Source organism: Acartia tonsa, chromosome 6 (genome assembly GCF_053477335.1).
Source record: "Acartia tonsa isolate MP-2025a chromosome 6, ASM5347733v1, whole genome shotgun sequence".
Lineage (NCBI taxonomy): Eukaryota > Metazoa > Arthropoda > Copepoda > Calanoida > Acartiidae > Acartia > Acartia tonsa.
The window spans coordinates 2,839,017-2,851,589 of record NC_137265.1 but is presented as its reverse complement, the minus strand read 5'-3'; the positions used below and the strand labels follow the sequence as shown (position 1 = coordinate 2,851,589).

Sequence of the window (12,573 nt, the reverse complement as noted above, 5' to 3'; positions counted from 1 at the left end):
GACAAATTAATGTAGATCCCTGTTGATGATACTCAAAATTACCCCTTCTGTAGAATACAATAAGAGGTTAAATAAAATCAGATACGGAACTTAATGAGCAAATCTATCAAAATTCAAATGAAGTTGTTAAGCTTTAGGACAACGTTATTTAAAACTTTTAAAACTTAGTGTAATAAACAGCCCAATATCCCCTCCCCCTGCCCCCCCCCCCCCCGCCCGAGTGTAAACGCATCTGCTAATTATCAGAGAAGTAATAAGATCGAGCTTTGGCGCCAACCAAATCAAGAAAAAAAAACAAAATTGAATTATGTACCTATATCTAAAAGAAAGCAAATCTTACTGTACAGATTAAGAACTTCAAGAAAACTGTCCTGTTATGAATTGGTTGACTTTAAATTTGAAATTTGAGAGCTTTATTTGATTTTTTATTTTAAAGAAGGGTTTAACGTAATCAAAATGAAAAATTCTTAATTGTTTTTCAAACAAGAAAACAATAAATTGTTGTTATACAATACTATAGAAAAAGAAAAAAATGCATCAAAACTGATAATCTTAAAATGTCCCAACATCAGAATAGTTATTTACCGCATCGTATTACAAACAGCTTTTCGCGGATAGTAAAGATTAATTTAAGTTTTGGTTGCCTCATAAGACTGGTAAAATAATATATATAATTTTAATTTTAATATTCGTGGAAAATTTCTGTAATACGATGATATACATGATTTTTCAGTATAGCTGAGAACCGGTTCCCATGCAGCGGATATTGTTTGGTTTCGAAGCCATACTGAAAATAAGTTTTAAATTATTTTAGGATCGACAATTTCCACTGTCCACACCGATATCAAGCACAGTTACCCTCATATTCATATGGCTCTACACTTTGGCGTGCGCTCTTCCTCCCCTCCTTGGCTGGGGCACTTTTAGGTAAGTCAGGTCCCAAAAAGGATCTTGGGTACTAGTAACAAAAATGAAAATTGATGCGCATGCCTTACTAAAAATGCCGCGTGCTATGTTATCTTTATCTTCATATGGCTCTACACTTTGGCATGCGTTTTGCTTTGGCTGGGGCACTTTTAGGTAAGTCAAAGCCTGAAACAGACGTTGCGTAAAAGTAGCGCAAAAGCAAATTAATGCGCATGCCATACTAAAAATGCCACATGCCATGTTATTTTAATATTCATATGGCTCTACACTTTGGCGTGCGCTATTCCACCCCTCCTTGGCTGAGGCATCTTTTAGGTAAGTCAGGTCCCCAAAACAAAAGTAACAAAAATGAAAATTTATGCGCATGCCTTACTAAAAATGCCGCGTGCCATGTTATTTTAATATTCATATGGCTCTACACTTTAGCGTGCGCTCTACCACCCCTCTCTTTGGCTGGGGCACTTTTAGGTAAGTCATTGGGCTCCAAAAATATCTTGTTGAAAAGGTTCACAAAAGGAAATTTATGCGCAGGCCATACTAAAAATGCCGCGTGCCGTGTTATCTAAATTTTCGTATAGCTCTACACTTTGGCGTGCGCTCTTCCACCCCTCCTTGGCTGGGGCACTTTTAGGCAAGTCGGGGCCTCTACCCCGCAATCGTGGCTAAACATTTAGCGCATCTGCTCTTCGCCGGGGAGGTGATAGATATAAATCTCGTACCGACACCGCGTCATAACAAAAGACTCACTAAAAGCACAAAAGTCAAGAAACGTTCTTTTCAAACAAAGAGAATTCTAAAACCAAATATTACTGCTCCTTTATAAAGAAATTCTTAATTGGGAATTTGCGACTAAACTTTCTATACTTATCTATTTTGATTTATTAAGTCTTTGTAATAAAAAAAGCAAAGCTTCAGCTTCTAAAAAAGTACTAAGTAGCTTTAGCATTGAATTTCTTTTCTTAGATAAATGTACTCAAAAAATAAAATAAAAAAGTCTATTCTGAGTATAAATAAATTCTTAATAATAGAAATATCCAGTTACTTTGTTTTTAAAGAATAAAAGGGATTATCTATTAGATTTTTTTTATCTCATTTTAAAAGCAAAGCTTTTCTATAATTAGGGTCAGTCCGTACGTCCGTCCGTCCGTACGTGACGGATAGCTCTTTTCGTTAATTTTGGCATGTTAAAATTGTACTATCGATTTCAAACTTTGCATGATGATTCCTACAGGATTTAGGTACGAGCGAAGCAAATCTATAATCGTTACCAGAAAGTCTGTACGTCCATTTTAAACATGTTGCTTTTTAACTTTCTTATCATCAAATTTTCATATGATAAAATTATCTGATCTTCTGATCTGTTTGATTTTTGGAATATTGATTCCTAGGACAACAAAGTACATCGTTATAAGAAAAGCATCTCTATAATCAAGTCCTAAAAATGTAAGTATGTCCTTAAACAATATCCTGTATTTAAGCAGTTTTTCAGAAGATTTACTTACATTTATATACTGATTATTCAGTTCTGAAAGTTTATAAGTGTTAATATTCGTTTGTCCTACCGTTTCAGAGCTTCGCTTTTAAGAATGTTGTCATCCTTGTTTATGTGTAAAAGACAGAAGGCTATAATTGGTTGACTTATTACATTTAGTAATTAGTCAAAAGTGGATAGAATTGTTTTTTGAATAGACCATAATACTGGCAGGCATAGCCCATAGGATGCCAGCAAACCTTCTGGGTTTTCCAGGTTCAAAGCAAAGATGTTCTTGTAATTTTTTGAATAGTTAACAGTTGATAAAATACTTAAATATTCAATAAATAGCGTGCAATCAAAGTGGTGGTTTCCTGATTGTGGATGCTTTTAAATCATTTTTTTGGCATTGAATTCCCTTTTCCAACTTCAGTTTTTTTCAGACATTTTTTTCTTTTTTTTTAATGCCGCATCCCTTGAAAACATGCCCTTATTTACAACACGAGGCGTAACACATTCTATTTACATAAAACCACGAGTACAAAAATGGATATAGGATATGTGGATATTGTGTGAAATTCTCGCATACCCTGATAAAATATTTTTCCCAGCTAGCTAATATAACAAACCCCCCCCCCCCCTCCCTCATCTCACCCGAATGACTTTTCCCCATCCTCTCCCTGCCAATAGAGACAATAGCTGAGAACAATATTAGCAACCTAAATTGACGACAAAAAATCCCCTGTCATAATATCCACGTATATCCTACATCCATTTTATTTACATAAACCCACGAGTACAAACCACGTAGTAAAAATAACAGGGATTTAGGAATAGAACAATAGGATTATAGATTTTAATAACCCCCAATTCTTATCTTTATAATAAAGTAACAGGATGTCTGCTTGTCTCTGTGTCTGTCTGTTTGTTTGTACCAAAGGGCTTCTCATATGTCCTAGGAAGGTTTATAACTATTTTGGGGGAGGTTACCACCACCCTAACCAGAGAAATCAACAAAAATAAAAAATAACACCGCCGTGCGGACATTTTTGCAATTAGCTAAAAACATAACTAACACAATCTAGCGGCGAAAATAATATTTTTGGTAAATAGCTGATTTTAAAATTGATTGAAAAGAAACAATGTTACGTGTCCCTAGAAGCCTCTAGTGGCGCTAGTTAGTTTGTAATACAATGCTTGTGGTAGATAATGAGGGAGCCAAGGGTTGTAGATCTCTATTGTCCTAAAATCTCTGAAAAAAGTATGTTATTTGATATTTATTAACATAGATTATCAGTATTTATACAATACATTACTACCAAAATATTTTTCAAATGAAGTGAGTAAATATATCAAAAGAACAAATGTATAATCCAGACAACTATCTGGCCCAAATGGTGGAGACCATATTCGTCTCCTTACAAATTTCTTTCTGTTCTTTAGAAGCGACTTAACTGTGTTTATATTTCCGACGCTATTAGCTGATTTCAAAGACCCTATACAAAATTGGGACAGGGTCCCTTCCCTGTGGACAAAGTTACATATGGTTCATATCCCCTCTATTATTTTTCTTTAATAAGAATGAAATATTATTAAACAAAAGATAAATTTTGCCAGTAATGTCAGTAAGTAACTGAAAATGACTATTGCATTTGCTCACATACTCTATTTATAATGAAAAGTTTAATTATTAAGAAGTGTAAAAAAACTTAAGCTGCTGTAAAGAAACATTAATTACCTTTATACCTGGTATTTCACTCTTTCTTGGAGAAGTACAAATTATTCTATTATAGGATAGTTATTTCTAAAGTAAAACTGGTTTTAATCTTATGGTTGTACAGTTTTATATTCGTAGAAAACTGAATATAATACGATGCTAGACATAGTTTTTTCGTATTGCTGAGAACCGGTTCTAATCCACCAGTTCCGAACGAATACGAGAAAATATATGCTTTCCCCCAAAGTGTCTTTCGAGTATGAAACCCTCCTTTATTTTTTAGATATATTGATAATAAGGGGGAGGGATAGTTTTTTTTATATCCCTTACCTGCGGGGCCTATAACTTTTGATGCAGGGCTGGCTAATACCCAATATAATCTAACTTAACCAGACCTAAAATAAAACAAAAAAAATTACAAAAACTAAAGATTATGACTTTTTTCAGTGTGAATACTTTGAAGGTGTCCTGTGGGGTGAAATGGAAGCCTGGAGCCCAGTCTCCAGCTTTACAGGTGACATATTTCTGGAGCCCAGTCTCCAGCTTTACAGGAAACATATTCCTGGAGCCCAGTCACCAGCTTTACAGGTAACATATTCCTGGAGCCCAGTCTCCAGATTTACAGGTAACATATTTCTGGAGCCCAGTCTACAGCCTTACAGGTAACATATTCCTGGAGCACAGACTCCAGATTTACAGGTAACATATTTCTGGAGCCCAGTCTACAGCCTTACAGGTAACATATTCCTGGAGCACAGACTCCAGCTTTACAGGTAAAATATTCCTGAGCCCTGTCTCCAGCTTTACAGGTAAAATATTCCTGGAGCCCAGTCTCCAGCTTTACAGGTAACATATTCCTGGAGCACAATCTCCAGCTTTACAGGTAACATATTCCTGGAGCCCAGTCTCCAGCTTTACAGGTAACATATTCCTGGAGCCCAGTCTCCAGCTTTACAGGTAACATATTCCTGGAGCACACCCTCCAGCTTTACAGGTAAAATCAGGGAGGGATGGGACATTGGAATGTTTATCACACTAGTCCTCAAAGTTTTTAAATGAAGTTTTCTTATTTTTAGCTCAACAACTTTGGTGACTTTTATCGAATTTTGATTGGTTGGTTCCTTAAATAGAGTGTCCAAACGCTTCAACCAATAATGGTACTGGTACATATATCTAATGCTATTCTCATAATAACACAAATCTCTAAAAAAAATTTTATTCTTAGTGATAAACTTTAAATGGTTGATTTATACCTTTTCTTTAATTTCTTCCATATAAATTCAATTTAAATATAACATTGAAAATAAAATATCAAAATTAATGATTTCTATTTTTGTTAGAATCAAATGATTACATTTTACATCATATCCCTTGTTATAAGTTCAATAAGTGCATTTTTATTCTTCTCTTATACGTTAAGTCTCTAAAAGTGTAATATTCCTGTGATGCTTTTTACTTTTTTCCGACATTTATATAATATTTATGATAGTATATGTAATTGCCCAAGCAAAAAAATGAATGTAGAACTTCATACGTTCTGAAGGGCATTTTTTATTAGTAAACATATTCATCATATCTTGACCCAACCCAAGCCCTTTAATGATTACTACTAGAAACCTAAAACTAACTACAATGTAAGTTTTGCACCTTTAAACAAAAATGGTCAATTTTTTCGTGTGTTATTTTTAGTCTCATGTGCTGATTAAGTTAAACTGTTCTTAATTATGACCAAATGTATATATATGATTACATATAAGAACAGTTTGACTTAATAAGCGCATTTGACTAAACGCTAACTTACAACTTTACAGAAAATACGCGGGAAAAATTAACCTCTTTGTCCGAAGACACAGAAAGTCGCTCAAAAAAATTCTGACGTCATAAAAATAAGGAATGAGGAGAGGAGGAGTGGGAAGAAAACCTCTAAAAACGAGATGGATAATCTCTCATTTTTATGACGTCACATTAAGCAACTTTCTTGGTCTTTTCTTTGTCCTTGTCAAATTCAAATTCAAATTCAAATATTTATTGGGACAAAACAACATATACATTTAATATTCAACATTCATAAATGGTAATTACATTGCATTAAGAATTTATTAATAAACTATTTTTTATATAAACAATGAATAATATAGGATTAACACAATATAATACAAGTATCCAAGGACTGAAAAACGCCTGAGGGCGGTGTTGACAGCCTTTAAATTTTAGACTTCGATTTAAATGTTTTTTAAGCGGTCTTTTATATAAGTAATATATGTACACTATATACAGCAATATGCAAGGAAGGATGTTTAGGAAAAGTAGGGGGGGGGGGGGGGGGGGAATAGGAAAGTGGAGAAAAAATGGGGTCTCTGTGCGATTATAAAAAATGTATATATTTTAAGCAATCAAAAGGTAAGCTACAGGTTGACTTGAACAATCATTGATTAATGTTAAGGTCACAGGAGGGACACAATAGCCTTTCACAGGCAACTACAATACTGTCTAAAAGCTTTCTTTTCAATTTTTTATAAAATTTAAATCTAGAAGTTGCCTGTTCCACTGTAAAGCTATTGTTAATGAAAAACGCATTCCAGGTGGCTGGAAGAGTACAAAGTGGAAGATTGTTAACCAAGTTTAATCTGGCAAATGGGATGCTATAATCTTCTTGGTTTCTAAGCCTAATATTACCCTGGGACATATGTCCTCGTGTTTTCCACATGTTAAAAAATGAGCGAGGGGCTATGTTAAGTTTAAATTCATACATGAATTTAACTCTAAAGTATTGCACTAACAATTCAAATGGTAGAATTTTCATTGTTTTAAATAGAGGACCAGTATGGGCTATATAATGAGAGTCTGTAATTGCTCTGATTGCCATTTTTTGCTTGATTTCAATAGATTTTAAGTTACTTTCATACGAGCTTGAATAAATCAAAATTCCATAGATTAAATGACAATGAAATATAGAATAGTATAAGGTTTTAAGTGCGCTCCTAGTTAGAATTTTTTTACATTGTCTCAATATAAAGAGAGCTCTTGAGAGCTTTTCATTTAATTTCTGTATATGATACTTAAAATTAAGGTTAGGGTCAAAGTAAACACCTAGAAATTTTATGGCTGGAATTTCAGATGCATTGTTGACATATTCAATAGGTTTAATAAGGTCAGGATTAGGATTACTTGCACTAGAGTTATTCTCATTGATATATAAATGAATATCATCCCATTGTATTGATCCTAAGTTAGAATGGAACACTGTAAATTTAGTTTTATCAGGATGTAGAGAGAGAGCTGATTGGATCGAAACCATGTAGAGATTTTTTGCAATTCATCATTTACAAAATTAGCAAGTTGATTTAAATTAGACCCTGAAGCTAGTAATGTGGTGTCATCACAAAACAGCAAACTTTTAAGTAAAGTACAGTTTGGAAGATCGTTGAAAAATATCAAAAATAAAATCGGACCAAGTACTGATCCCTGGGGGACGCCCCAGGTTATATCCAATTTAGAGGATTCAGCATTTCCTAACTTAACAAACTGTTTGCGCTCTGATAGATAAGATTCGAACCATTGCAACAAATTTCCATGAATACCTATTTTTTTCAGTTTCATTAGGAGAATATGTATAATGTATCTTGTCACCTTTTCCCATTCAGCCTCCCCTAGAGATTTCTAATATAACCCCTCGAGATTATTATCTAATGAACCTAAATTGAGATTGTTTAGAGACTTTTTTTATACAATTGTCTCAGGCTTGTACAGATAGAGAGTTAGAGGGGACAATGGGTTGTTTAATACACTAGTCCCCAAAGTTTTATAATAATGTTTTTTATACGTTGGCTAAACATCTTTGGGGTTTTTTGGTTAGTTAATTAATTTGACGTTTCAATCACTAATTTTAATCTACAGAAGGGGTAATTTTGTGTATTATCGTTGGGGATGAACATCAATTTATCGACTATTGTTTTACCCCTTTAGATCAATGAGCAAAAGTCACCTGACTTGAAGAAAAAAGGATGATAAACTCTGATACAGAAAAAGACAAAAAGTTTGAGTTTGTTTTTGTTTGCACTGGTCTCTATATGTAATTTTCAAAGTTTAAGTGTTAGGCATTGCAAAGAGAGCAATGCACTTTATAAACAAGCGCAGTAGTTATTAGGAAAGAGAGTTAGAGAGTAAAAGAAAGGCGACAATGGGCTTTTTATTACACTAGTCCCAAAAATTTTATAATAACGTTTTCTTATTCGTTGGATTTATGTCTTTGGGGATCTTAATTGAAATTTGATTGGTTGATTCATGGTCGACAAATGAATTTCTTGTTGAAAGAATATTTTTGAAAACAGATCTATAGTATAGACGTATAAACAGACAACTACCTCCCTTCCTTTTTCAAAGACCTCTTTCGTCTGCTTCTAAATTATTTTCTGCTACTTGGCTGGGTTAATATAAGCGACACCATTGGTTGATTTTCAATGACCCAATAAAATGGTTGCACAAGGCGGTTACAGTTATTTAACCATTTCTCCCTATAGTGTTTTACTCTAATTTTTTATAAATGTTTTGGAAATATTATTGAATTTTCTTCCTATTCCCTTTTTCCATGCATTTCTTTGATTGTTATCAACATGCAAAAGTGTGATTAAACCCAGGGAAGAGAGGGGACTTTGGATTGTAAATTATACTGCTTTAAATAATCACGTAATCTCACTATCTCAAAACTTTTGTTACTATTATCAAACTTAATTGCTTGATAAAGTGTCAAAACTCTTCCATCAATAAGTCTCATACATGAGGGGTAATTTTGTTTATAATAATTAGGGATGTGCATCAATTTATCGTCCATTGTCTTATCCCTTAAGGTCCATGGATCCTATTTATAGACACTACTTACAATCTACTTATGAAACAATTAGATTAATTCATTTGATAAAAGTAGCGCAGCTACTCTATAATCATGGCATGGTTTACTGAGTATCAACCAACCGTCAAGGGCAATAAAGAATGACATACTCAGCGAAAGGGAATGTGATTCTGACAAACAATTCTAAAGGAAAGTTTCCCCACAACCACCTTCCCCTTTTCTTCCCCTTCTTGCCCACCCCTCTTCAGTTACATAAGAAAAAAAAAATATACCACCCCCACCTTACTTTCGTGATTTTTGTAGAATTGATTGTTAGAATAGCTAGACCTGGATTAAATAATTTGATAATTTGTATAGTAGCGCAGCTACTCTATAATCATTGCATGGTTTACCGAGTATTAACCGACCGTCAATGAGAGCATGATATGCTTAGAGGAAGGGAACGATGATTATGATATTGAGAAAAGTAAATTTTTTGGGAGGAAAGTTAGGAAAAGTTGTAGTACTAAAGTACCCAAAGTTTTAAAGCCAACATATAATTATATGAATATTAGACAAAGACCAAATTGTGTCAAGAATGATCCATGTGACGTCATAAAAATAAGGGAATATCCATCTCTTTCTTAGGGGTTTTCTTTCCCACTTCTCCTCTCATCTCCCCCATTTTTTATGACGTCACATGGATCATTTTTGACACAATCTTGTTATTTGTTTCAGATGAGCTACATTGCGTTCATCTACTGTCTTGGCTTCATCATTCCCATCATCATCATATTCACCTCCTACATCAAGATCATCAAGACCATCAAAAATGTAAGTTGCAACAGTATCCACTAAAGTGCCGTTAAAAAATGACATCATACTGGCCTACCGTTGGTTGATTAAATGTATACTGGCCTGCCATTGGTAATTTATTCTGTGTATCGGCATATTATTGGTTATTTGTATTGTATGGCATCCTTTTTTTATAGGCACTTTAAACCGCTTCGTATCCACTGATTAACTGGTTCGAATCTTGGCCAATTAACCGTATAATAACTGAAGACGTTAAAGATAGTAACTATCATTTTACGAGACTTGACCAGTGAGAATGGGCAAATCATCAGGGATCTAAAGGGATAAGACAATGCCCGATAAATTGATGTACATCCCCAATGTTTAAACACAAAATTACCCGTCTGTAGAATATTACAAAAGTAGTTGAAACGTTAGGGCACTTAACTTAATTAACTAAAATTCAATAAAAGTCCCCAAAGTTGTTAATTCAACGAATAAGATAACTTTATTATAAAACTTTAGGGACTAGTGTAATAAACAGCCCAATGTTTCCTCCATGCTGCAGAGTCCTAATAGTGAGACAAACGTATGAACAGACATACTAGTTATATAGAGAAGCAGTGCTACTAACAAAAATATTATTTTTTTAGTCGGGTAGAAACTTCCCCTTGTCTATGAGCCAATCTGTGAGGAGAGGAAAGTTGGAGAGGGACAGAAGAATAACAAGGATGGTAGCAATCATGGTTAGTAGTCTTTCTATTATAATACAGACAGATAGACAGACATACAGACACACACACACACACACACACACACACACACAGACAGAGGAAAGTTAGAGAAGGACAGAAGAATAACAAGGATGGTAGCAATCATGGTTAGTAGTCTTTCTATTATAACACAGACAGACAGACACACAGACAGACAGACAGAGGAAAGTTGGAGAGGGACAGAAGAATAACAAGGATGGTAGCAATCATGGTTAGTAGTCTTTCTATTATAATACAGACAGACACACACACACACACACACACACACACACACAGACAGAGGAAAGTTAGAGAAGGACAGAAGAATAACAAGGATGGTAGCAATCATGGTTAGTAGTCTTTCTATTATAACACAGACAGACAGACACACAGACAGACAGACAGAGGAAAGTTGGAGAGGGACAGAAGAATAACAAGGATGGTAGCAATCATGGTTAGTAGTCTTTCTATTATAATACAGACAGACAGACACACACACACAGACAGACAGAGGAAAGTTGGAGAGGGATAGAAGAATAACAAGGATGGTAGCAATCATGGTTAGTAGTCTTTCTATTATAATACAGACAGACAGACACACACACACAGACAGACAGAGGAAAGTTGGAGAGGGATAGAAGAATAACAAGGATGGTAGCAATCATGGTTAGTAGTCTTTCTATTATAATACAGACAGACAGACACACACACACAGACAGACAGAGGAAAGTTGGAGAGGGATAGAAGAATAACAAGGATGGTAGCAATCATGGTTAGTAGTCTTTCTATTATAATACAGACACACACACACACACACACACACACAGACAGACAGACAGACAGACAGAGGAAAGTTGGAGAGGGATAGAAGAATAACAAGGATGGTAGCAATCATGGTTACTAGTAGATTGGACCTAGATGTTGAAACGTTTGGACACTCAATTTAATAAAAGTCCCCAAAGTTGCTAAGTGAACGAATAAGAAAACAGCATAATAAAACTTTGGGGACTAGTGTAATAAACAGAACATAGTAAAAGTGTCGGACTAATTATGACGTAAAAAAAATGATTAGCCAATGAGAGGCCACTATAAATTTTACCATTGGTCAATGATGGCCTCTCATTGGCTAATTTTTTTTTCACGTCATAATCAGTCAGACACTATTACTAGGTTCTAATAAACAGCCCAATGTCACCTCTCTCTGCGATAATAAGTATAACGAAAATACTATTATTAGCTTATTTTTGCTGCTCTGCATATGTACATTTATAATCTTGTTTTTAATTAAATTTTTTTTATTAAGCTTGGTTCTTATCTGATAATTTGGTTCCCGTACGCCTGTACAAGCATTGCAGAGGCAGCTGGGTAAGTAAGAGTTTAAACAATGATGACAACATTAATAAAAGCGAAGCTTTGGAACGGTAGCATAAACGAACATTAACACTAGTAGGGTAATTATAACACATAAAAAATGTTGTTAAAAAGATTTTAACATGTTCGATGATGAGTGGACGCGATACTTATTGAGCCTCAGTCGAGGGTTATCAGGGATAAGGGATGGGAAACGTAAGAAAATATTATTCCAGGCCTATTTTCCAACTAGGCCTAAAAAACTAGTTTCGGGATGACGCAGTAGTTAGATTTGAAAACTATGAACAATGATGAAATAGTTATTATATGAATGCAAAGAAAAAAAGTATAGAATAGAATTCAGGTAGTTGATTTCACCTATCATAAAATATAATAAAAACTTTTCAAAGAACCAATATGTTAGTGGCTTTAAGTAGAATCCCGTTATTACTTCGCCAACCCCCCCCCCCCCCTATTTAAAAAAAAGTTTTTTTTGAGATGGTTAAATCTGATTTATTTTCAAACATTTTAAGGGGGGATCTACTTCACCCCAAAATTTGTATATAGAAATAAACACCGCTTTAGCTCCCCAGCTTTAATAAATAAATAAAGTAGAATTGAATAAGGACATGGGTAACATTCTATCAACTAATTGTTCCATAGCAAACATATAAATTAAGAATTTAAAAAAAAATTATTTTACGTTAAATATTAACAGAAAAGTTCAATTAAG

At 34.2% G+C, this 12,573-nt stretch overlaps 1 protein-coding gene across 1 annotated transcript in view; it reads left to right on the top strand.

The window, feature by feature from the left end:
• The window catches only part of LOC145321578 (rhodopsin-like), a 36,145-nt gene that overhangs the window by 11,565 nt on the left and 12,007 nt on the right, over nucleotides 1-12,573 (top strand). Inside the window, exons 6-10 of the mRNA XM_080163019.1 lie at nucleotides 815-927; nucleotides 4,563-4,629; nucleotides 9,682-9,777; nucleotides 10,392-10,484; nucleotides 11,794-11,855. Coding sequence (XP_080019145.1) covers nucleotides 815-927; nucleotides 4,563-4,629; nucleotides 9,682-9,777; nucleotides 10,392-10,484; nucleotides 11,794-11,855 — 431 coding nt within the window. The remainder of the gene's footprint in view (nucleotides 1-814; nucleotides 928-4,562; nucleotides 4,630-9,681; nucleotides 9,778-10,391; nucleotides 10,485-11,793; nucleotides 11,856-12,573) is intronic.